This window comes from Bos taurus, chromosome X (assembly GCF_002263795.3).
Source record: "Bos taurus isolate L1 Dominette 01449 registration number 42190680 breed Hereford chromosome X, ARS-UCD2.0, whole genome shotgun sequence".
In the NCBI taxonomy this organism is placed as follows: Eukaryota; Metazoa; Chordata; class Mammalia; order Artiodactyla; family Bovidae; genus Bos; species Bos taurus.
In genome coordinates this window covers 135,667,605-135,694,365 of record NC_037357.1, presented here as the reverse complement: position 1 = coordinate 135,694,365, position 26,761 = coordinate 135,667,605, and the positions used below count along the sequence as shown (strand labels likewise).

The 26,761-nt window shown below is 54.1% G+C and overlaps 1 protein-coding gene across 4 annotated transcripts in view; it reads right to left on the bottom strand.

Moving 5' to 3' along the window:
- Positions 1-412: 412 nt before the first annotated feature.
- The window catches only part of PUDP (pseudouridine 5'-phosphatase), a 66,540-nt gene continuing 40,191 nt past the window's right edge, over positions 413-26,761 (bottom strand). For 2 of the 4 annotated variants that reach the window (XM_015461821.3, XM_015461818.3), the window contains exon 3: positions 413-1,880. In XM_015461821.3, coding sequence (XP_015317307.1) covers positions 1,519-1,880 — 362 coding nt within the window. In that variant the 3' untranslated portion in view covers positions 413-1,518. 4 annotated transcript variants of the gene reach the window in all.

Here is a 26,761-nt window from a genome sequence, read left to right as displayed (position 1 = left end):
AAGAATACATACATGTATATCAGCAAATCAGTTTGCTGAACACCTGAAGCTACATGACATTGTAAAACAAGTAGGTTTCAATAAAAATTAAAAAATATACATATGCAAATATCATCTTACAGTATTAATACTGTTTGTGGCTTAAAAAAAATAGTCAACCAGTCACATTTATCTTTTACATTTGTTAGAGGATACTTTTTTTTTTAAGTCTTTACTGAGTTTGTTACAATATTGTTTCTTTCTGTTTTGGATTTTTGGCCACAAAGGCATATGGGATGTTAAGCGCCCCAACCAGGGATGGAACTGACACGCCCAGCACTGGATGGGGAAGGGCACCACCAGGGAAGTCCCTGGGATATGACATTGTTTCTAAAAGAGAAAGATAAAATCACACTCACAAATAAAACAGAAACAAGAGTCAAAACTTTTATTCAATGAAATTAACTGGTAAGATGAGAAATTAACTGGTAAGAAACAGTAAGATGTTACAAGCAATTTCAGGGAGAATTCAAAGAACAGACACGTATACGGGGCCATCAAGAAATTTTGAGATCAATTAGCTGAAACGGTGCAAAACTAGTCAAAGGCCAGCAATAATCACGAACAATCATCACCATAACACATATTTCTATCATTTTTCTAAGACCTTACACAGCTGAAAATCAGCTCAAGACAATCAGTAACAGAGAATACTTGGTGGGGGCCACCCAGTAGGAACACCCTGTGATTACATTATTCTCATTTTTAATGATGTTCCCATCGCCAAAGGCTGAGGAAGCCTGTTGTTCAGTTGCTACGTCGTGTCTGACTCCTTGCGACCCCATGGACTGCAGCGTGCCAGGTTTCTGAAGGAAATCTATTAGAAGGCGTTAATCACCAGAGCGTAATGTCCGATAAACTGTTCCCCAAATGGGTTCTTGGTGGTACCAAGACTGCATTCTCCAGTCCAATTCTATCTGTACCAAAGAGCGTATTAGAAAAATAAATGATCTTAAAGGAAACGATTTCTCTGAGGTAGAAAACATTCTCGAACGTGCATATATGCACCTCGATATAAGATATAGGCTACAATGATGTTCACATCGACGGCAAACGACAGATGATCGCGGTCACAGGCTCTGACCACAGGTCCAGAGCACTTTGAAGGACACAGGAAGAATGCCATCGTCTACTGATAAAGAGTGTCACTTATTAAAAGCTCACCCGTGATGTGAATTTCCCACTCAGATTACAGACAGAATGAGCACCTCACTTGTATCAGTGGCTACTGCCTGTGAAGATGAAAAAACACTGAAGAGGATACAGTACTCGATGTCTATAAATATAAATAAATATGTACCTACATATATATACATACAAGCACATACATATATGCATACATATTTTACAGTTGCCAGCCAGGGTTGAGAACACCAAAGAAGATACAGGACGTGAAGCTGAATTATTCGGACACTAAATTCGATTATTCGAGTGAGAATTTTCCATCTTGTGTTCCAGGCCGGATCTGTCTTCTGCGTGTCAAGTGAGGGTTTGCGGCCCCTGTGGAGAGCGTGGGCCCCGCCCTCTGCGGGGTGAGAAGGCTTGGCGGCTGAAGGCCAGTTCCGGGGAAGGTCTGGGCGCGGGGCTTCCCTCCAGCTCCTCGGGGCGTCCCCCCGGCCCTCTCCCGGCAGGGACCCCCGGGGTTGGGGTGGGTGGGCGCCGTCTCAGTCGTAGGGCGGCAGGCCGAACAGCTCGGGCTGGAAATCCTGCAGGGAACCCAGCACGAGGGTGGCCTTGGAGGTCAGGTCTGGTTTCAGGTTTCCGTCGGGGACCATGACCACCTGCATCCCGGCGGCAAGAGCCGCCTCCACCCCGTTGGGCGCGTCTTCGAACACCAGGCACTGCGGGGCAAGGGAGGAAAAAAAAAAAGAGGGTTGTCGTCCCAGTCGGTACCCACGTCTCGCCTGGGTGGGCACGGCCACCGTGGCCGGCGGCTGAGTCCGCCTGTGGGCGTGGCAGGAGTTCTGCGGGACCCAGGAAGGTGTGGACGGGGGCTGCCCGGTTCATCACCCGTGAGGGGCCCGGAGCGGGCTGGCAGGCTCCCCATCCAAGCACAGCCCACCCTGGCATTGACAGCAGGCTGGCCCATCGCTGAGCCCCGAAAGCTGGCATAGCCCATGCCAGGTTCAGGGTAGTCCGTGCTCCGAGTGGGAGACGGGCCTGCCCGGGGCTGAGCGGGCCGTCAGCCTCACACCCCTTCCCTCCCGGGAGCACACGCGCCTGCCCAGTCTCCCTGCACCCCTGGCACTCCACACGGGCCGTGGGAGCGTGCACGCATGCCTGTGTGTTCACTCAGTCGTATCCCACTCTCTGTGACCCCGTGGACTGCAGCCCCCCAGGCTCCTCTGTCCGTGCGACTCTCAGGCAAGAACACGGGAGCAGGCTGCCCTCCTCCACGGCTCTCCCCGCCCAGGGACGGGCGCGCGTCTGCGCGCTGCAGGCGGCTTCTCCCCCTGGAGCCCCGGGGAGCCCTTCTGCGGGGCCGAGGCACCCTCTGCACTGAGCATCTGTCTGCGGGGGGCCGCGTGGCCGTCAGCAGGGCTGCTCCCTGGTCCACCGAGACGTTCTCCTCGGCGCCCAATGCACCGCTGCCCCAGCACGCCGGGGGTGGACACCCGCAGCACTCAGAGCACACAATACACACAACACACACGACACACGGGATGCACACAACACAACACACCCACAATACACAAAACACACCCACAGTACACAACACACATTGTACACACCACACACGACACACAGGATACACACAATATAACACACCCGCAACACACACACCCACAGTACACACAACAGTACACACAACAGTACACACAACCTACGATACACACAACACACACACGACACACACACCTGCAGTACACACAACACACACCATACACAAAACACATCCGCAATACACACAGTACACACAACACACCCACAATACATACAACACAGAATACACCCACACGACACACCCACAACACAGAATACACTCACTCACACAACACCCAACACAACACACAATAGACTCACACAAGCAACACAATAAACTCACACAACACACAAACACAATACACACAGAACAAAACACACATACACATACACACACCACACACTCTGGTCTGCAGCAGGCTCGCCGACTTGATCTCTTTCCCTTCCCTTCATCCCTTCCTTCTGGGGCTGAACTGTGGATCTGCCAACGGGGCGAGGACCAGCCGTCAGCCCCAGGCAGCGCACAGGGTGGGCGGGTGCCCGGCACGCGGTGGCCGACAGCAGGGTCCTGGGCCCGGAACAGCCCGCTCGCCGCCCGCCCGGCAGGCCTCGGGCGGCCCCGGACACTGCCGGCTCTCGCCCCAGCAGGGAGGGGCCGCAATCCCGCCTGGACAGCCCCGGACTCCCCCATGTATCTGCCGTGGCCGGGAGGGGACGCCTTCACACTCGGACAGCAGGGACTCCGGCTCTCGCCCCGGCCGGGAAGGGACGCCTTCTCGCTCGGACAGGAGGACTGCACTCGGGCCGCCCAGGGCGGTCTCTCCAGCTGAGCCGGGCGCTTCCTGGCCCCGCTGTTTCGCTCCCTGCCTTTTCAGGATACAACCGGCCTGGATTCCCAACCTCCCTGGGGTTTTACTTGGGACCTGCACAGGCACTGAAATGTCAACTGGCGTTTTGTTTCTGAGACCCCCGAGGGTTCTGAAGCGCGGTGTGGGCGCCCTGGGACCTTTCGGAGGGGCCGAGGAAGAGATTTTAGCTGATTCCTTGGCCTCACGGTGTCTGGCTGGAGTTACGAAAACAGCTAGACCATTTGTGAGAGGCTCCTTCCGAGGAGCATGTGGGCAGGAGTAGGAGAGAGCGGAGGCTTGGAAACGGGGGCACAAAGCAAAGCAGGGGCCCAGGACACTCTCCTTCTCCGAGGAGAGGGGACAGTGCTTTCACACTCGACGGCCCGTTCACAAGCCCACAAAGGCGATACGCAGAGCACATATGCAGACACAGCAAACGCAGAGCTGTGTCCACACGCCCTTGACGCTCCAGCAGCACACGGCGGACTGACATGGAAAAGCTGTGCGGCCCTTTAGGGCACCAACCAGGAGGCTGACATACCCCGCTTCCCCAAGTTTCGCTCTTTCTAGAGGCGTGTTTATTAGTGACTCTTTTCAGCGCATCATTTGTCCCCGCCTAATTCTGGAAGGAACCGCTCCGATTACCAAGGAGACGTGAACCAGGATGCTTAGCATGCGGGCTGCAGAGGAAAGGGTGGTGGGGATCAGGGAGGCCAGTCCCCGTGTCCACGGGCGGAGGGGATCTAAGGGGCTGGTGTAGCAAGAGGGCCGGTGGGAGGGCATCCTGAGAGTGAGTATGCCGGGTCCTCGAAATGATTCAGGGAAAAGACGAGCAGACAAGCTGGGGCATGTGCACCCGTTCACTCAGGATGCTGACTGTCCTCAAAGGTAAAAAGCAATCGTAGTCTGTGGGGTTTGTGTACTCAATTGTGTCCATCTCTTTGTGACCCCATGGTCTGTAGCCCGCCAAGCTCCTCTGTCCATTGGATTCTCCAGCCAAGAACACTGCACAGGGTTGCCATGCCCTCCTCCAGGGGATCTTCCTCACCCAGGATTGGAGCCCATGTCTCTCTCCTGTGCTGGCAGGCGGATGCCTTAGCGCTGCACCAAGCTGTGCAGTAAATCCAGTCCAAATGAGAACAGAAACCGTGACTGCAGACACTGTGCCGGGAGCTCCTCAAATCCCGCCCTTCCGGGCTTCTCACCCAGCCTCCTCACTTCACGGCTCTGAGAAAACACTTTTCTCATGCGCCAGGCAGACTCTTGACATCCGCAACAAGAATTTGAGAAGTACAGAGATGGCAAAAGAGAATTTGAAGTTTTTAAAAGCGAACTGTAATAGGGAAGAAGAAATCTGACTCCACATTAGATTTGTTTCTTTCCCTTTAACCTTTTCTTCTACTGCTTTTGCTTGAGTTAAGAACGTTGCTGAGAGCCTGAAATATTGTTGCTGTTCACTGGTTCAGTCGCGCACGACTCTTGGTGACCCTGTGGACTGTAGCCCGCCAGGCTCCTCTGTCTGTGGGATTCTCCAGGCAAGCATACTGGAGTGGGTTGCCATTCCCTCCTCCAGGGAACCTTCCCCACCCAGGGATTGAACCCCCAGTCTGTTGCACTAGTGGGTGGAGTCTTTACCAGTAGCCCCACCAGGGAAGCCCCTAGCCTGAAATACACAGGAAGGCCATCCTCAAGGCTCTGACGTTTAAAGGGCTGACGCTTTCCCATTTTTACAGACGTAAAAAGCTGTCTTAAAATGCTGTTGTAAGAACCTAGAACCTAGGATTCCTGCACCCAGAACTTGGTCACAACCAACCACGTCCCACTTCTCTCGCCTTTAAAATGCTTTGCTGAAACCCCTTCAGGGAGTTGGGGGTTTCGTGGCGGGGGAGGGTGAGGCACCGTCTCCTCACTGGCCCTGCAGTCAACCTTTCTCAGCTCCAGACCCCGACGCTTCAGCCCTGTCTGGCCTCACTGTGTGCCAGGGACACGCGCTTGTGTTGGGTCACGGAACTGGCCGGTCCACTGGAGCGTGTATGAGGAGACTGTGGCAGGAGAACACAGCTTCGGGTGTGTAGTGGGGTGTGTGGTTTAGGGGGAACAGGACCCCCCGGCATCTCAGGCCAGGCCCAGTCCTCACACAAGCCCAACAGAGCAGTCAGCCGCAGGATGGAAAACACACAGCCCCAATCCTGCTGAGAGCCAGCAGCAGCGGTGCCGGTCCGAGCGCCCACTAACCCCAGTGCCAGCTGCACGGGGACAGAACCGGCTTCTTGGGCATTCGACGGCACCTGGAATCGTAGGCTTTCCCCGCCTTCTTAGAAGTGGCGAGACTGCGAACCAGCATGACGACTGGATTGTGAAGCACCAGTCAAAATGCTTCAGACAGCTTTTATGTGCTCACTATTCTCTGCGTCTTTGTTTCCTGAGAACGGGGGCGCCCAGCCTCTGGGATCTCATGCCTGATACTCTGAGGTGGAGCTGATGTCATGATCATAGAAATCGCATACTCAGTAAATGGAAATACACTTGAGTCGTCTCCAAACCAGCCCCCTGCTCCGGTGTAAGGAAAAACCGTCTTCCATGAAACGGAGCCCTGGCGACAAGGTGAGGGAGCACTGCCTAAGACCGAACGGTCTTGCCAGGAGCACTCACGGGCGAGAGGCACCCAGGGACGAGAGCTCTGCACGCTGCATGTGTGTTTCCTGCACAGCCTGCCTAGGTGTTGAAATCAAAGAACAGAGCTCTGAAAGTTACCCGGAAAGAGTCTGCCCAGCTATCACAGGACTTAAGGGTCACCAAACCACTGAAAGACACAAGCCAAAGCAGTACAGCTCACACCTTACACCAACAGCGGGAGGACATGTGCACAACTGAGAACTGAGCACACGCGCACGTGCTCTCCTGGCAGGTCCCCCAAGGCCTGCCGGTGGTTTCGGGCCCCCACGCCGGCCAGCGGGTGTTGACCTTCACTTCCTTCCTTCCTTTCCGTCACTTCACTGCTCCCTCAGTGACTCACCCAGCCCTGCCAGCTCTGCCTTGATGGAAATCGCACTGGACCTAAAACTCAGTCACACCTACTTGGAAAATGTGACCTTAGCGGACATGCACATTGGTCTCTGCAGAGAGACAGTCCCCGTAACTAAGGTGAGGGCTGTGAGGCGCTGCAGCAGGTGGAGAGGCTGGGGGCACAGAACGCCCTTCCCCGCCCCTGCACCTCACCCCCCGCCCTGACATCCTGTGGGTACTGAGCAGCCCTGTACCAGGGTCACAGCTGTGGAGCCCTGTGTGTAACTGGGTCATCTGGAACGGACCAAGCTCCATAGAAACTGTTGACATGAGGCCCCCTGAGCCACACCAGTCATTCCCTGACTCCGTATTAGATAAAACATTCACCCTGTAATGCCCTAATAACCAGTCACCTAATACCACCCCTCCAGCAGCAATCGGCTTTGGCCCAAGGCTGCAAACATCCACTACCGACCCACGAAAGCATCGGCTCTCCCGTGAGCTGCTGTTCTGACAGCGTCTTCCACTCTAACAAACTCGACTCTGAAATGTTCTAGGTCTGGAATGTCTTTTCCAACCTGCACACGGACCACGACATATACGAACCTTTAACCTACGAGGGTGATGTTTGGAGCTCGGCACCCTTAGCAGGCACCCCGGGACACAGTTTCGGGACTCTAAGGAGCTTGGCACCCATAGCGGGCACCCCAGGACACACTTCCAAGAGTCTTAGGCAGTGGCTGGTCAGGAACACTCCTCTGACAGCCTGTGTGTGTAACCGGGCAGGTCTGTGGGAGACGCAGCCCACCCGCTACAGTGCCAGGCAGACAGCGGGCACCTGAGCTCTGCCTGCTACATCTGGGGCAGTGGCCGAAGGGCCCCGTTCAGGACTCAGAGCCACACAGGGGCTGCAGAGTGCTACACGGGAGCACAGAGGCTGGCCAGCACTCTCCTGTCACCGTCCCCAGTGTGGGACCTGCGCCGACCAAGGCTCAGAGGTGAGCTGAAGGTCACAGCGGCAGGAGGGTCACAGCATTTAGGGATGGCGTCCAGGTCTCCAGAATGCAGTGTTCTTTTCACTTCACCAAGCTGAGGGCTCAAATATATCTGGATTTCATCTCCAGGAGAACAGATGAGCTTAATTAAACTGTAGCTGGAGGGGTTTAATTTAGAAGGGATGACATTTGCAACGAACGACCGGGGAGGTGAAGCGAAGCATTTCAGGGGCTCAGCACCCAGAGGTGGCGACCCTGCTCCTCCAGAGATGCTCAGACTCAGCGGGGGGCCCTGTGGGGTAACCCACGTCCACGAGCTTCACCTGGCTGCTTGTCTGAACCACCAGGGAGTCAGGAGGTCCCTGAAAGACAAGCATCATCAGAACTAAGATGGTCCACTAGCTAGTAATGAAGATGCACGAAAGAGAATCTCCATGTGATGGTGGTGGACGGAAGGGACAGAGGATGGGATCAGGGAAATCCTTCAGAGGCGACGTGGAGGCTGATGGACGACACAGCCCCTGTTGAGGTGAAGGGGAGTCCAGGCTTTCTGACGAGGAGGGCACTGGGGTCACCGTTACGGTGGAGGGAAGGAGAGCCTGCTTCCTGACAGCCTAGGTTTGAGGGCACTGGGGAGGGCCAGGTAGAGACAAGACGGGCCTGCCTCTGTCCTGCGCGAGCAGGACCGGGCTGGGTGTGAGCAGGCGGGCTGGGTGTGAGGTGAGGCAGCTGAGTATGAGAGGAGAGGGCTGGCTGTGAGCGGAGATGGGCTGGGTGTGATCAGAGATGGCTGCGTGTGACCAGAGGTGGGTGAGTGTCAGAGGAGGTGGGCTGGGTGTGAACAGAGGTATGTGAGTGTGAACAGAGGTGGGTGAATGTCAGAGGCGAGGGCTGGGTGTGACCACAGATGTCTGGGTGTGAGCATAGGTGTGTGAGTGTCAGAGAAGAGGTCTTGGTCTGAGAGGCGAGGGCTGGGTGTGATTAGAGATACCTGGGTGTGAGCACAGGTGTTTGAGTGTCAGAGGCGAGGGCTGGGTGTGAGTAGAGGTGTGTGAGCATCAGAGGAGGTGGGCTGGGTGTGAGAGGTGAGGGCTGGGTGTGATCAGAGATGACTGCGTGCGAGCAGAGGTGTGTGAGCATCAGAAGAGGTGGGCTAGATGTGATCAGAGGTGCCTGGGTGTCATCAGAAGTGTGTGTGAGCAGAGGTGGGTGATTGTCAAGAGGCAAAGGCTGGGTGTGATCAGAGATGGCTGGGTATGAGCAGAGGTGTGTGAACGTCAAAGAAGGTGGGCTGGGTGTGAGGTGAAGGCTGGGTGTGATCAGAGATGGCTGCATGTGAGCAGAGGTGTGTGAGTGTCAGAGGAGGTGGGCTGGGTGTGATCAGAGGTGCCTGGGTATGAGCAGAGGTGTGTGAGTGTCAGAGGTGATGGCTGCGTGTGATCAGAGATGGCTGGGTGTGAACAGAGGTATGTGAGCATCAGAGGAGATGGGCTGAATGTGAGAGGCGAGAGCTGGGTGTGAGCAGAGGTGGCTCCCTCGGCCTTTTGCGGATACTGTGGTGAACCACAGCACCGGCCCAAGGCCCCACTGGTCTCCCGTGTTGAAAGTTGGCCTGCGCTGTCAGCCTTGATGATCACCCCGCAGGTGGCTAATGTGTCTGAATACATCCAGTGCTAAAGCCCGTCACCCAGCAGACTTGGAGACGGGGTCCCTGGAAGGCCTTTTAGGTGACCGAGTCCCAAGGGGGCCTCATCAGAGAGGGTGGGGGTCCCTCGAAGTAGACGGGGAAGTCGTTCTGCCCACCCCGCCCTCCTCGCCCCCGGAGGACCGCCCCCGTGAGGACACAGGAGCGAGCAGGACGCCCTGATGAGCGCCCCCTGGGCTGGACCCCGGCCCCAGGACCAGCAGGCACACGTGCCTGCTACTGCAGCTCCCCCCAGTCTGTGCTCCTGCTCTCCGGCCGCCCGAGCACACTGTGACGACACGCCCGGGGCGAGCTGTGCGGCAAACCCCACGGAGCACCTTCTCCGAGGAAGAAGCGCCTGGGGATGGCTCAGACGGCAGCCGCCTGCGGTCTGCGCGGAGGAACCAGGAGCTTCCCGGGTGACACAGCGCACGCTTCCTCCGGCTGCAAACAGGGTTATTGCCGACGGACCCGCTGAGGGGATTTTCCCCCTCTACCTGCAGACGACATGTACAGAGAGCCTGGCGGTTACCACAGGACGTGATACACACGCAAGGAAACGTGTGTTTGTGCACGCTCAGGCGTGTCCGATTCTTTGCAACCCCATGGGCTGCAGCCCGCCAGGCTCCTCTGTCCATGGGATTCTCCAGGGAAGAATACTGGAGTGGGTTGCCATGCCCTCCTCCTCCAGGGGATCTTCCCGACCGGTGAATCAAATCAGTCTCCTGCACTGGCAGGCAGGTTCTTTACTACTGAGCCACCTGGCAAGCCCCCATACCACACTGAGCGACTGAACACCAATAACGAACTCGGTATGACCTGAACCACTGTTGCTGTGGTTCAGTCGCCAAGGCGTGTCTGACTGTTCCCCACCCCATGGACAGCAGCACGCCAGGCCTCTCTGTCTACCACCATCTCCCGGAGTTTGTCCAAGTTCAGATCCATTGAATCTGTTTAACCTTGAGTACAACTGATCCAGTGTTTCTTAGGCATTCTGTTTATTGGCACACCCTAAGAAGTCTTTGCATTCAGCTGTTTTTTTTTTTTTTTAACCCTATAGGGTGACTCCCACCCCTTCCCTGCCCATTATACACTAGTCCCTGGTAGCTTAGCTGGTAAGGAATCCACGTGCAATGCGGGAGACCTAGGTTCCACCCCTGGGTCAGGAAGATCCCCTGGAGAAGGGAAAGGCTGCCCATTCCAGTATTCTGGCCTGGTGAATTCCATGCACTGTATAGTCCATGGGGTTGCAGAGTCGGACACGACTGAGCGATGTTCACTCACACTCACACGAGCAGCAGCTAAGATGGAATTCTGCAGGAACCAGCAAGGGAGAAAGTGGCTGGGTGAAAGGGTATACACTTGATGGGGTCCTGTGGGGAGCCAGGCAGACTGAACTGGAAACAAGACCACAGCTGTGCTGTACACACATTCCCCAGGCAAAACCAGGGGTGTAGGAAAAGGTTTTTAGTGCTGGAACTTAAGTGAGATTGCTCCCATGCGTGCATGCTAGGTAACTTCAGTCGTGTCCCACTCTCTGCAACCTGCATGGACTGTAGCCCACCAGGTCCTCTGTCCATGGGATTCTCCAGGCAAGAATATTGGAGTGGGTTGCCATTCCCTTCTCCAGAGGATCTTCCCATCCTGGGAATCGAACCTGCGTCTCCTGCATTGGTAGGAAGGTTGTTCACCACTAGGTCCATCTGGAAAGCCCGAATGCTCCCAGACTAGCAGAGTCCTGTGTGTCTAATACATGTATTTGCAGGCATGGCTATTTAGTTAACTTATCAGAAATCCAAGATACAACCCATCCTTGTAAAGGTCTGAAGTCCTGTCAGATTTTCATTCTGTGATGGCGGCTTGAGATGGCTGGGTTACATGAACACGCTGTCCTGATGACCTCATGAGAACTACCGTCCTCTGAAACGGCCCACGCGGGGAAATTTCACAGCCACGTGTAGAGAACCGAAAAAGCCGCTCAGCAGTCACGCTGGTGCAACCACACTACAGGAGCAAAGTATACAGGAGCCCCTCAAGTGATGTTTCCAGTCGGTAACAAAAGCTGGCTTCTGGCACACCCCTGCACCAACTTACATCTTGTTTGATGTATGTGTCTGTGCATATGAATCCACAGAACCAGAAGCAACTTAATTGCTTTGAGATCTATTTACCAGGAGTCACGCCAAACACAACCAAACAGAAACATCACAGACAGACACAGCAAAGGGCTCCAGTCAGGTGGATGCTCCCTGTGATGCCAAAGGGAGATGGGGCAGGGGTGTAGGAAGAGGTTCTCAGTGCTGGAACTTAAGCGAGATTGCTTAATGATTCCTGCAAAGGGAGATGGGGCTGCCGTTGGATTTCCTTGTTCCATTCTGTGGAGGTCGAGAGGCTTGAAATACATCAAACGCGACGACTGGCGACATTTGAGAGCTTCCCGGGTGGCTCAGCGGTTAAAGAACCCACCTGCCAACGCAGGAAACATGGATTCCATCCCTGGGTTGGGAAGACGCCCTGCAGAAAGGAATGGTAACCCACTCTAGTATTGTTGCCTTGGAGAATCCCATGGACAGAGGAGCCTGGCGGGCTGTAGTCCATCATGGGGTCCCAAGAGTCAGACTAACACACACACATACACAACTAGACTGGATGTGAAAACAGAGATGAACACCCATCCAGGTGACGTGAGGAGAAGTGTGTGTAGGAGGTATATTTCATATCTCCTGTCCAGGAAGAGTTATATCTCCCCCATCGTTCCATCTCAGACAGCTGAGAGTGGGTCCTTATGGCTCTAAATAATGTAATTACACAGCATTGTTCGCTATGCATTCTAGGCCTGTGAGCTGTAGATGGCCCATTTCTTTAAGATTTTTTTTTCCATATGGGACCATTTTGAAGGTCTGGTAAACATTGCTTATGTCTATGTTTTCATTTTTGGGCCTTCAGGCAGGTGGGAATCTTAGTTCCTCAACCAGGCATCAAACCCGCACACGGGAAGGCAAAGTTCTGGACCAGTGGGCCACCAGGGAAGTCCCATGGGAGCCTGTGTTTTCATGACAACTGGGAGCGCCCAGGCCTGGCCGCCTAAGTCACCCTGCAATCCAGAGGACCGCGGACCATGGCCTTTGATCTCTGCAGGGCTGCCAGCAGGGTGAGGTGGTGCAGCGGGTCTGGGGGAGATGCGAGGGCACAAGGGCCTCCCATTCAGGAGGTCACTGGAGCCACCCAGCTGGGGAGGGCCGGGGACGTGCCAGTGGCCACAGACCGCGGGAAGGTGCAGGTGGGATCCAACTCGGGCATCACAGAGCCTGGGAGGCTCCCGGGGCCAGCCCAGGACCAGGGAGGCACGGGGAAAGTGAGACCTCTCGGGATGGAGGAGGACTTGAGGGCCTCCAGAAATGCAGAGCTCACTGAGCAGAGGCCTTCCTGCTGGCCAGCCAGATGCTGAATGTCAGGGGAGAGGAATCAGGAAGGTGACAAGGAGGGGTTCGGGAGAAAAACAAAAAAGGAACTCCCTCAGGGGTAAAGGGGGCCCAGAACATGCCACAGGGGCCCAAGGATTCTTCTGAGCTGAAGACATTGAGAATCAACAGCAGTGGGAAGAGGCTTTTTCCTAACCCCTCTTTATATTCCTCAAAGCAAAGGTTCCCTGTGTTAGTGTTACTCGTGGAGTCGTGTCCGACTCTGTGCAACCCACAGACTGTAGCGCGCCAGGCTTCTCCATCCATGGGATTCTCCAGGCAGGAATACTGGAGTGGGCTGCCATTTCCTCCTCCAGGGGATCTTCCCAACCGAGGGATCATATCTGGGTCTCCTGTATTGCAGGCAGACCCTTTACCATCTGAATGGGCTTTACCAAGCCCTTAAAGCCTCCCTGAAAAATTCAATTGCACAGAAACTTCCCTAGTGGTGCAGTGGTACTGATGCTAGGAGCATAGGTTCCATCATTGGTGGGGGAACTAAGATCCCATACCCCATGCCACGAGCACAAAACATTTAAAAAAATCAGTACGTCCCTTCCTTCTCTTGTGTTTTGTGCATAGAGAAGACCTACAGAAAATAAACCCTACACAATTAAGAAAATATAACATGATCATGTATTTCGATAATTACCTTAAGTGTCAATGAGTTAAATGCACCAAGTGAAATGTGAAAAGTCGCTCAGTCATGTCCAACTCTGCAACCTCACGGACTCTACAGTCCATGGAATTCTCCAGGCCAGAACCCTGGAGTGGGCAGCCTTTCCCTTCTCCAGGGGGTCTTCCCAACCCAGAGATGGAACCCAGGTCTCTCGCATTGCAGGCGGACTCTTTACCAGCTGAGCCATGTGGGAAGCTGCAGTGGGTAGCCTGTCCCTTCTCCAGTGGATTTTCCTGACCCAGGAATCCATCCAGGGTCTCCGCCATTGCAGGCAGATTCTTTACAAACTGAGCTACATTCCAACCAAAAGACAGACTTGCCCGGCAGATGAAAACAGGTATATCAGTTGTGCTTGTTCCATTCTGTGGAGGTGAAGGGGCGCTTGGAAATATCAAAGGTGCTGACTGCCTGCACTCGAGGGGCTTCTTGGGTGCAGGCACCCACCCCCACCTTCTACATCACTCTGCCTGACCCCCCAGATCGTATGTAATTATTTTATATTGTTATGTTAACCATGTTCCCATTATGGCTTGCAAGTGTAATGATCTTTGTTTATTTTTTTGTTTGGCTACTGACTGTGAAAACTGATAAACATCTTTATTGTGATTATGTAACTATTACTCACTTAATACCACTGTCTCATCATCGGTCAACAGGAAAATAATACGATTCTGTATCAACAAAACTGTATCATAAAAAACCATGTAATAGAAAAACCTGTAATCGCTTTTTAAAATCCATATGGCTGTCAGAAGTAAATTGGAATTTTTTGAAACATACAAATGCCCAGGTATTGCTTGCTTTTCTCCAAAGCCCCAGATGTGTTTCTGGTGAGCTGCCACGTTTGAAAACAACTGGACTATATGATGATCTTACACTTTTACCCACTTTGTTTCACTTTTTCTGTTTCACATTCACTGCTATTTCATTTAGTTTATGTTTTCCAATTTCTCCATCTCTCTTTTTTTTTTGATGTTCTTTCTCAAGTCTTTATCAAGCACACTAGAAAAGCTTTGATATACACCTATATAAATAGTGTACTATAATACAATAATGACAATATACTAGTGTATAAATACAATATATATTGTAGAAAACTTGGGAATTTTGGCCTAACTAAAAAATTTGACATTTCGATTCCACTCGTTTGACCTAGTATGAATAGAGTGCTAGATTTCTAATTTTTTTAAAAAATACACATGCAACAGGCAGCAAAGGTTGTATAGCACAGGGAACTGTAGTCATATCTTATAATAACCTGCAATGGAAAATAATCTCAAAAATAATATATATGTATATATGTATAACTGAATCACCTCACTGTGCCCCTGAAACATTGTAAGTCAACTATACCTCAATAAAATATATATAAAGAAAAAGAAATTCTACTGCCATAAAGCCTCTCCTTAAGATTTTCACAACCCAGGAACGTTGACTTTTATGACTAAACGGAAGTCTGCAGAGGTCAACACCTGTGTAAGAAATCACCCCAACAGACGTCACCATACGACGATCGTCTCTCTCTTCTGTTCTCCTGAGAGCCCATTTATGTTCCTGAAAGATATCTGGTCTCCCGGAAGTGCCCCTCTTTCTCTCCCCAAGCCCTATTAAGATGGTATATAAACCCCAGCTTCTATATGCCTCCTTGAATCGTATTTCCTGTGCAGTGCCTTCTTATGCAGAGAGAAATCTGTATTTTCTCTTGCTAATGTCTTCTGTCCATTTAGTTGACACACCCCGTACACAGAACCTAAGAGCGTACAGGAAGAGGTCCCAGAACATGCCCCCGGGACCTGGTTATCACTACATATTTTAAGCACAGAAGGATGACACCTGGACAGGTTGGGAGGAAACAGTTTCAGTGAAAACAATGAACACCAGCCCTGTGAGGCGTTTCCTCCTAGCAGACCGTAACCAGTGTGTGAACGCAAACCCCCCTTTCACACCGCCTGTGCTTTCCCGCTTCCCTATTAGTACCGTGGCGCTGAGTTCATTCGGTGACACGCACACCATCGCAAATTTGCGCCGGCACCGTGGCTCTCTGCAGGGACTTACTAATAGTGTGACACGCCCTTGCACTCTGAGGTTCGCCACCCCCGCGTGCTGGGGCCTGCACTGTGTCATCGGCAGAGCACAGGACATGACCTAAGAGCTCTGTCGTGTCTGCACAGGCCTCTCTGCACCCGCTTCCTGGATTCAGGTGCTAAGTCACTCAGTCGTGTGCAACTCTCCGACCCCATGGACTGCAGTCTTCCAGGCTCCCCTGGCCATGGGATTTCCTAGGCAAGAATACTGCAGTGGGTGGCCATGCCCTCCTCCAGGGGATCTTCCCGACCCAGGGATCAAACCTGCATCTCTTACATCTCCTGCACTGACAGGCGGGGTCCTTACCACTGAATCCCCTGGGAAGCCCCTGCACTCGGGAGACAAACTCAAGTACAGGATGATCGGGTTGCAGAGTGGGGCACAACCAGGAGCCTGTCAACACAGCCCTTCTTACCACCAGAAGCACGTCACCAGGGGAAAACCCAAATGCATGAGCTGTTATTTGCGTACGAAATGGGACAAGAGAGGTTGATCTCTGCAAGACAAACACCTGCATGAATAGACGTGGATGTGGAACGAGGGTGACTGGCGGAGGACACCGGAAGAGCTGGATTACGCCCAGGCCACGCACTCGCTCAGCTTCCTTTGACGCATCTGAAATGAACACCGTCAGGGCGGGCAACAGGGCCATTCGAGCTCCGGACCGGCGCCTCACCAAGGGAATCTCCTGCCCTGCAAGCTAGAGCCCCAACCCCTGCCCACCCCCCCAACCCCGTCCATGGTTTTGCTGCAAATGTCTTCACGCAAAGCCAGCAACATGGTCTCCTTGTCGCTGCTTGCACACACACTCGCCAACCTGCAAACACCGTGTTTCCATGAACAGGGTGCCGGGCAAAGGAAGGGCTGCCTGGAGGTGGAGGCAGGCAGGCAGCAGCCTCCTCTTTGAACTCCCGCGGCCACACGATTCAGGAGGTGACGGTCCAGCATCTTGTCCTCTCAGCTGCCAGGATGGGCTGGATAAACAGTGCTCCTTCTGGGAGCCTCCCGGGAGGTACCAGTCTGCCCGGGGGGAGGGGAGTGGCGCCTCGCTTCGCCAGGCTGATCAACAGCAACCTGCAGTGCATATAGGAGGTGGCCCTTCTAGAAGCCGCTTCATCACCTGAAGGGGTCAACATTAAGTGGGGCGGGAGGGGGGGGCAGTTCTTAGGGAAAAGAACCCATCTGTGTGGAACCTGTAGCGGGACGCTGAGCCCGTGGACACGGACACGTCCTGACATAAGAAGCAGAGCCGCTCGGCCCCCAGCCCCTGCCCTGCCAGCCCTGCGGCTTCAGCTCCAACTCTGCGGCTTAGCGGCTGGCCTGCATCCACTACTGAGCTGAACTTGCCGTGTATGGGAATCATTGTCCCTCACTGACCCTCAATGATGCTTATGGCTGCAATGTAAAAAAAAAAAAAATTTTGGTCTTTGCCCCTGGTATCCGCCAGGCTTCTCTGTTCACGGGATTCTCCAGGCCAGAATACTGGAGTGGGCAGTGGGTAGCCAGTCCCTTCTCCAGGGGAATCTCCCTGACCCAGGGATGAAACCTGGGTCTCGTGCATGGCAGGCAGATTCTTTACCGTCTGAGCCACCAGGGAAGCCCTACTTTAACTTTCCTGCACAGAGCTCCTAAAACCCTTGACATGTCCTGGGCAGTGAACACATTTTCCGCGTCATTCATACTAATCCCCTTTCAAGCATGCCTGAGTATCTGGTCCCTAGATGGACGCAGGATGCGCGGGGTGGGGGGCTGTTGATGGGCTCCTGGCTGTGTCCCACCCCAAGGCGCGATTGGAGGGCTCCTGGCTGTGTCCCACCCCAAGGCGTGATTGATGGGCTCCTGGCTGTGTCCCACCCCAAGGCGTGATTGATGGGCTCCTGGCTGTGTCCCACCCCAAGGCGCGATTGGAGGGCGGCCACTTATAGCCCACCCCCTCATCTCCACGGCCAGCAAAGGATGCATTTACCAACGGCCAGTGAATTAACTGCCGGCAATGGAGCCTCCACAAACACCCCTGGAAGGAGGTGCCAAGGAGGCATGGCACTGAAGACAGGTGGGTGCTGGAGGCTGGTGCACCCAGTGGGCCTGCACGCTCCAGCAGCCCAGCCACCCGCCCCTCACCCCACACAGCTGTCCGCTGCAGGGTTCCTGGGCTGTATTTATATCACGTATCTGGCTGCAGTACGTCTTGGCTGTGGCAGGCAGAAGCTTCGCTCTTTAGCTATGGCGTGCAGACTCCTAACTACAGTGACGGGGGATCTAGTTCCCTGAGCAGGGATAGAACCCAGGGCCCCTGCATTGAGAGCCCAGAGTCTTACTACTGGGCTGCCTGGGTAAACCAGTGAAGGCAAGCACAGTGTCTTCCTGAGTTCTGAGTCGTTCTAGTGAGTTACAACTGCCGAGGTAGTGGGCTCTGTGGGATCCCCAAGCTTGTGGTCGGCCGGGGAGAAGTGTGAGTGGCTGCGATGCCTCCGTTGGTGGCTGGCGTGTGAAGTGGGGGCCGTCCCTGGGAGCTGAGCCGCTAAGCCGGGGTCTGCACTGACTCCAGGGGAGCTCCTGTCCTAGGTATACTGAACCGTGGGAGGTCCAGTGCGGGTCTGAGATCAGGCACAGGCTGGGGCTGGGACTGGTGGTGCTGGTTCTGTGTTTCGATTGCCCTTATAAGCTGAATGCAGCAAGTCAGGTCCTAAACCCAAAAGCAGGTCATTCAAGAACGCTCCCCCATCTCCTGCCTCTGGAGACTGGTTTTGCAGTAACAGTCCTGAGGCTCTGATTTCTGTGGCACCAGGCTGGGTCCCATCACCGGCTCACTGGTTAGTGGGAGGGCACAACGGTGAGAAGACCTTCCAGGGAAACGCTCTTCCCTGCACGGGTTCCCCACAAGGCACCTGATCCAGGATCCTGGAACCAGCTGGGAACGCCGCACCCCAGTGGATACACGCCCTGCCTGGCGGAGACACCCCGGGGTCACCAGGAGCCACGCCTCTGGAGAAGCCCCCAGACGCTCCGGAATCCACACCTGCGGACAGCCGAGGCTCCGCCCCGCACCTCAGCAGCCCCAGTGCGCCATGAGGCACCACTGCTCACCGCCAGCCTGTCCCAGACTCAGACACCTCCTCCGCTCCCCAAGGGGGACCCTGCGTGATGCAGGTGGAGCTCCTCCGGCGGCCCTTTCCAGAGGGAGAAACACACAGAAGCCTGTCGACCGCTCAGTGAAAACCAAGCGCCCTCGCACGCACCAGCTCGGCTGTGATGAAGTATCACCGAGAAGAGCGCAGGCAGAGCGGCGGTGAGGGTGGCTGACCGACGTCAGAATCGCCGAACTGAACTGCACATGCGCGTCCGGGTCTGCGCGTCACAAATGAGGATGCCGGAGTCCCGTGTCTCCAAAGGCCCCTCTTCCCCGCTCGGTGCCCATAGGCCACGCTTGGTCAGCTCTAGACGCTCTGGGACCCCCCGGGCGCCCCGTGCGGTTCAGTCTGGTGGGTCTCTCCAGCCGAGTCTCAGGGCCTCCGCGCTGCCCCCCACGACGTGCAGGGCCCTCCCCAGGCATGGCGCTCCCACTGCCTGCAGTGCCCTCGCCTCGAGTCTCAGGAGCCGCGCAGCAGCCGTCCGCGTGGACACGGAGAGCCCCCGACCTGCACCGGGTATCTCCCCCATTCCCAGCCACGCTGCGTACCTTGTTTGCGGGAGGAGCCGGAGAAAAGCGGCGCGCGCAGGTCAGGAAGATGTCGGGCTCAGGCTTCCCGCTCCGCACCTCAGGGTCGTCGCCCAGCACCACGTGGTGGAAGAGGCCGAAGAAGTCCTGGTGGCGGCTGGTCTTCAGCTGGAAGGACGCCGTCCCCGAGCTGGTGGCCACGGCACAGGGCACATCGTGCTTCCGCAGGTGGCGGATCAGCTTCTCCACGCCTGGGTTGGGGGCGGGGGGTGGAGGAAGGGGGACCGTCAGGGATGAGGGGGGTGTGTGCAGGCCTCGGCGGTGGAGGGGGGTGGGGGCGACGCTGGGCCAGCTCCGTTCCCCGCAGCTTGCAGCCTCCTCTGATCTCACCGCTGTCCTCACAGGGCAGGGATGTCAGCACGGGGACATCTGCACTCAGCACTGACATGGAAAAGCAGTTCAGGGCTCGGCGATGGCCTTTCCCAGAGGATCAGAGGCGACTACTGGGATGGCTGGTGCTCTGCTTGCCACGCCGGTCAGAGCAAGGGCTCCCTGACGGCTGAGCGGGTAAAGAATCCACCTGAACAGTATCTACATACAATAGCTAGGACGTGGAAGCAACCAAGATGTCCATGCACTGATGAATGGATAAAGAGGCCGTGGTACAAGTATACAGTGGAATATTACTCATACATAAAAGGGAACACATTTTAGTCAGTTCTGATGAGGTGGATGAACCTGTAGTCTTTTATACAGAGTGAAGTTAAGTCAGAAACAGATACACCGTTATGTATACTAACACATATATTTGGACTCTAGAAAGATGGTGTTTACCGTATATTAAAACATATGTGGACTCTAGAAAGACGGTGCTTACCGCATATTAACACATATATGTGGACTCTGGAAAGATGGTGCTTACCGTATATTAACACATACATGTGGACTCTAGAAAGACGGTGCTGATGAGCCTACTTGCAGGGCAGCAAAGCAGATGCAGACACAGAGAACAGGCTTGTGGACACAGTGGGGGAAGGAGAGGGTGGCATGAATGGAGAGAGGAGCATGGAGACACATACATTACCGTATGTAAAACAAGACAGCCAGGGGAATTCGCTGTACGACTCACAGAACTCAAACTGGGGCTCTGTGACAACCTGGAGGGGAGGACAGGGTGGAGGTGGGAGGGGGTTCAAGAGGGAGGGGACACAGGTACACCTGTGACTGATCCATGTTGATGTAAGGCGGGAATGAAAACAATGCTGTAGAGCAATTATCCTTCAATTAAAAATAATAAATTAAAAAAAAAATAAAAGAATCCACCTGCAATGCAGGAGACGCAGGAGATGCTGGTTCCATCCCTGGGTTGGGAAGATCCCCTGGAGGAGGAGAATAGCAACCCACTGTGGTATTCTCGCCTGGGAAATCCCATGGACAGAGAAATCGCCTGGTGGGCCACAGTCCATGAGGTCTCAAAGAGTGGTACACGACTGAGCAACGAAAGCTCTACCACTATCAGAGCAAAGCCGGGCAGCTGCCAAGAACTGTGACAACGTAGAGGACATGGACAAGTTCTTCTTGAAGAGGAACGTTCTTTGGAAGAGAGCTCTTTGACAGCTCACTCGGGAACACAGCGATAACGTAACTAGCCCTAGATCCACGGGAAAGAGACTGAATCTAAGCTAAGAACCGTCCCAGAACTGGCACCGCACGCCCTCGCTGGTGAACTTACCAAACATCCCAGGAAGAAACCACACCAATTCTCAGGAAACCTCAGAAAATCACGGGGAACACTTATTTCCCAACTCGTGTTTTTGAGACTGGCACTTTTCTGATACGGAAGCTAGAGAAAAACATACAAAAACTACAGACCTGTATGTCTTGTGAACACACACACTTAACCTCACACTGAAGCCAACTTACAACCACTATGAAAGTACCCTACTTGAAGAGTTGCTGTGGGGTTGGAACCTGTTATCTGAAAATATTAAAAAGCCACACTGTTTAATTAGCTTGCAACAACTAATGACCAATATGTAGAATTACATTAGCTAAATTTCCATAAAAAACCTTCATGGAATTGGTGAATTAAAAGGATGAAAGAATGCCTATGACAAATATACATCCAATAATCACCTTGGTCTGGATATGGTGATTAAAGCTGAGTATCAACATGACTGGATTAAAACAAAAGGTTCAAGTTGTATGACCCAACAGTAAACCAGCATACTAAAAAATACTGGAGCATATTTAAATACATGCTTCCTCTAAAACCTACTGGAAAAAGAAAATTTTGCTGGAAGAGTCCTCTGATGTATTGATTATAAAAATTTAAATATGGTTGATCTCACTTTAGCTTATACTTTAAGTATTTCTAGTTCTGTGACTATTTTGTAATGCACTAACTTAACGGGGCAATACTAACCAAAATAAATACACACCAGCAAGCCTACACTGGAAAACAGAGTCAACATTGTTATCCATAGGGGAATGAATAAGTTTTTGGATGACTGTTAAATTTTTTTTTTAAGATCTGTTGCTTTTATTTATGTATTTATTTTTGGCTGTACCGCATCTTAGTCACGGCACGTAGGATCTCCGGTGCAGTGTCCAGGCTTCCTCCCTAGCTGCGAAGCACGGGTTTAGTTGGCCCATGGCGTGTGGAACTTACTTCCCAGACCAGGGAGCAAACCTGTGGCCCCTGTACAGGAAGGCGGATCCCTAACCACCGGAACCCCAGGGAGTCCGGGAAAGACTCCTTTTAAATCAGATGAGCTCCGTGAAGATGTCCGAGATGGTTACAAACATGAGCCCAGAGTCAGGGAGGCTGAGCACAGCCCGTGGCAAGCAGCCCCATGTCTGGGGCTCGGTTCTGTCCTGGGATACAGCGACGATTAGCGTTCCGGGTGGTGACGCTGTGAGGGAACACCTGTAAAACACACCACCCATAAAACCACACACAGCAAGGCAAGGCCCCACAAGATGGTAGAAGCCATGGTCGCCACCAATCCATCAAACTCAGGTTACTCGTCAATCATTCAACTCTCCTGGTATTAACATGCTACTGCCCGATTACTTCAAAAACTTTTGTGTCCTTTAAATACCCTACGCTGACTTTTTCTTAGTCTCTCTGCGAAGTAAAAGACTAGAAACATGATGGGACTTCTGTCCTGCACAGAAGCTCATTAATTAGGTACATAAATGAAACCCAGCCAGCAGACAGCTGGTAGCCTCGGGGTGCTCGAGTGGGTTTCATGGCCGGGCACAGACAGATCGCTCTTGCTACACAGAATGAGCATTCCCAGGACTGATCTACAGGGAAGGAAAGAACTGTCGAAGATCAGCGATGCTGAGAGCTGAGTGTTTCTGCCTGACTTCATCCAAGAGGCTTCGGGCTGGTGAGGAGAGATGTGGAGGCTGCCAGGAAAGTGGGTCTGCACACGGAAGAGCCAGGAAGGTGGTTCTGCACACGGACGCGTGCAGAGAAGGTCGACAGGGGACACGGGTTCTTTCAGCTGCTGCCCTGAAATTCAGGTGCTGGGTGGCTGTATCCAGCAGCCCCCCATCTAGCTCAGGCGTCCTCTGTGACACTTCACCTGAGCCCGCAGACACGTTGTGGTTGGGAGCGGAAAGGACCCAGGGTGGGGAGACGACACTATTCAGGGACGGGCTCAGCACAAGGGGACCGCGGAGCAGCCGCGGAGTCTAGAGTCCTGCGGGGAGGCGCGGGGGTGGGGCGGCAGAGTCGGGGCTTGGTTGATGGAACCACCCGGGGAGAGAGCAGACACCACGCCATCCTGGCATAGGGTTTGCCGCAAGCCGGCTGCCCCGCTCAGACCTCCAATCCGAGCATTCCTGGACACGAGGCTCGGTCCCTCCTCATCGCAGCCCGCAGGGTGGAAGGGAGACCCTTCTCCTAGACAGTGACAGTGCCCCTGCCTGGGAGGGGACAGGCTGGCACCAGTGTGGCACAGGCCACAGGGGACGCCTTCAAGGGCGGTGGGTGCAGTGGTGGGCCCCGAAAGAGACGTCAGGGTGTTCTGAACATGAACTCACCTGGGACCTGGGTCTGAGCAGAGGTGAAGGTCCTCACCCCTGGGGTTTCTGACCATGAACTGACCTGGAATAATGAGGGTCTGAGCAGACGTGAGGTCCTCACCCCTGGGGTTTCTGAACATGAACTGACCTGGGACGTGGGTCTGAGCAGAGGTGAGGTCCTCCCCACTGGGGTTTCTGACTGTGAACTGACCTGGGACAATGAGGAGACCGTCTATGCGGAAGTGAGGTCCTCACCCCTGGGGTTTCTGACCGTGAGCTGACCTGGGAAGAGGAAGGTCTGTGCAGAGGTGAAGGGCCTCACCCCTGGGGTTTCTGACTGTGAACTGACCTGGGACAATGAGGGTCTGTGCAGAGATAAGGGTCCTCACCCCTGGGGTTTCTGACCGTGAACTGACCTGGGACAATGAGGGTCTGTGCAGAGATAAGGGTCCTCACCCCTGGGGTTTCTGACCGTGAACTGACCTGAGACAATGAGGGTCTGTGCAGAGATAAGGGTCCTCACCCCTGGGGTTTCTGACTGTGAACTGACCTGGGATGAGGAGGGTCTGTGTGGAGGTGAAGGTCCTCACCCCTGGGGTTTCTGACCGTGAGCTGACCTGGGACAATGAGGGTCTGAGCAGAGGTGAGGTCCTCACCCCTGGGGTATCTGACCATGAACTGACCTGGGATGAGGAGGGTCTGTGCAGAGGTGATGAAGGACATTCAGAATGAGATCAGCCCTAAACCCAGTGGGAGTTCCCAGTTGGCTCAGCGGTAAAGAATGTGCCTGCCAATGCAGGAGACACAGGGGATTCACGTTGGATCCCTGGGTTGGGAAGATTTCCCTGAAGAAGAAAATGCCAACCCACGGCAGTATTCTTGCCTAGAGAATCCCATTGACAGAGGAGCCTGGCGGGCTATGGTCCATGCGGGTCGAAAAAGGAGACTGTATGCGCCTGAGCAACGCACACATGCACTCAGCCCAGTGACGTCTGCCTTCCTCTGCTCCAGCTGTTGTCGTGCAGCCCCATCGGCCTGGCTGCTGTGTAAACACGGAAATCTGTTTCTCACAGGTCTGCAGGCTGCAACCGAGACCAAGGCACCCACTCAGGGTCTCCTGAGTGGGCCCTCTTCCTGACTCACGGCCACCTACCCCGTGTCCTGATGTGGGGGGTGGGGGGAGCGAGCTCTGAGGGGCCTCTCACTGAAGGGCGCTAATCCCATTCCTGGGGTGCCACCTTGATGATCTCACCACCCCGCAATCAGGTCACCTCCAAATACATTAACACTGTGGGTCAGGACTTCAACTACATGAACTCAGAGAGACCCACAGACATTCGTAACAGCAACTAGGGCCCTTAGTAACTGGTGTCCTCACAAGAGGAAGGGCAACAGGCACAGAGAAGCCACGTGGAGACAGAGGGAGGCGGTCTCCAGCCCAGGGACGGACACCTGGAGCCACCAGAGGCTGGAAGAGGCGGGGCAGACCCTCCCCTGGAGCCTCTGGAGGATCCTTGGCCCTGGGACGACTTGACCTCAGAACAGGACTTGACTTGAAAACAAGATCTTTGCAGATGAGAAGTAAAGGATTCTGAAATGAGGTCATTTGGATGAGGGTGGCCCTAAATCCCACAATACGCTCCCCATAAGACACAGAAGAGACACATGGACACGGAGGAGAAGCCACGTGGAGATGGAGCTGTAGACAGGAGGGAGGCAGCCACCACCAGCCCAGGGATGGACGCCTGGAGCCCCCAGAGGCTGGAAGAGGCGGGGAGGAGCCTCCCCTGGAGCCCCTGGAGGGACTGTGGGCCTGCCTACACACTGACCTCAGCCTTCCAGTCTCCAGGACTGTGCCTACATAAATTTCTGTTGTCCCAGGACACCACATCTGTCGGTCATTGGAATATCAGCCACAGGAAACTGATGAAACGGACCCAAGGTAGGAGCTTGAGGTGGAGACTAGAAACAGGGGGCCGTGATTATGAGAAGGAGTCGTAGTTCATGACTGCAAATACAAACGTGTGCTGGCAAAATTTTGACAAACAGTTAGCCCTCAAGCATAAAGCTCAGGAAAGAAAGAGAAGACACACAGACACACACAGGAACAACAGGGGAGCACCGGTTCTCGGCAGCAGTAGGGAAAAGCCCCCGGAATCTCCAGCTGCCACCTTGGACCCCGAGACCAGGTCTCTCTGCTAGAATGACAGCCAGGAGGTGCAAGGGGGTGGCAACTTACAGGAGCAGGTTCTCAGAGCAGGGCTCCAGATGACGGGGACAGAGTGAAGGGACAAAGCAGGCGATCAGACAGTTAGCCCTATGAGGCAACTGGAAGCACAAAAAAATATGGGAGACCCCCGTAAGTTAAATGATCACTCAGGAAAGGAGAGCTGCTTAACCACACAACCAAGCAGGCTTCGCTCAGTTCAGTCGCTCAGTTGTATCCGACTGTTTGCAACCCCCTGGACCGCAGCACGCCAGCTTCCCTGTCCATCACCAACTCCCAGAGTTTACTCAAACCCATGTCCATCGAGTGGGTGATGCCAACCAACCATCTCACCCTCTGCCGTCCCCTTCTCCTCCCGCCTTCAATCTTTCCCAGCATCAGGGTCTCTTCCAGAAGTCAGTTCTTCGCATTAGGTGGCCAAAGGATTGGAGCTTAGCAGCAAAACCACGCAACAGAAGCAGGAGACTTGCCCCCAAACAATAAAAGGGCGGTGGCATGAGACCCACATCCCGCCCAGTGAGCTCAGTGACTTAGTCATGCTCTGCCCACATGAAAAAACAACTCTGTGAAATAGCTTGACCATGCAAGACAAGAAAACTCCCCTGCCCAACGTGGAGGAGGAGCTGATGATGGAAGCGTGACATCTACTCAAGAATGAGGAAAAAGGTGGTCTTCTCCTCCTCCCTACTTTTCTTTTGATTATAAAACTGTGGCTGGCCAAGTTCTCGGGGCGTGACAAGTCTTGTCCACCTGCTTGTGAGCCTCACAGGCGTCTTATTCTCATTAGCCACGAGTATCTACCACTCTGCTCTCTCTGAACTCCTCTCTGTGCTGAGACAGAAAGGACTATGGTACTGGAGCTCTTCAGAGCCCCCCCACCCCGCCCCGAAACACCATCCCAACCGTTGCACTGACACCTCTGCCCCTTCAAAGAGCACCCTGAGCAATGCCTGGATTTCAACATCATTGTGGATTTCTAATCAGTTGCTTTGGAATGGCATGACCACAGGCTATGAGCTCACATTCCAGGGCAGATAAAGGGGATAACCTCCTGCTGACTCACCCTGAGGGCCACTCTCCTTTCAACTGTGGTGTCTGACTCTTTGCGACCCCCTGGGCTGTAGCCTGCCAGGCTCCTCTGTCCCTGGGATTCTCCAGGCAAGAATACTGGAGCGGGTAGTCATTCCCTGGGGATCTTCGTAATCCAGGGAGCAAACCTGAGTCTCTTTCATCTCCTACAATGGCAGGGGGGATTCTTCACCACTGGCACCACCTCAAGGGTGGATCTTTCTGACTCAGGGATCCCGCATTGCAGGCAGGATCGTTTACCATCTGAGC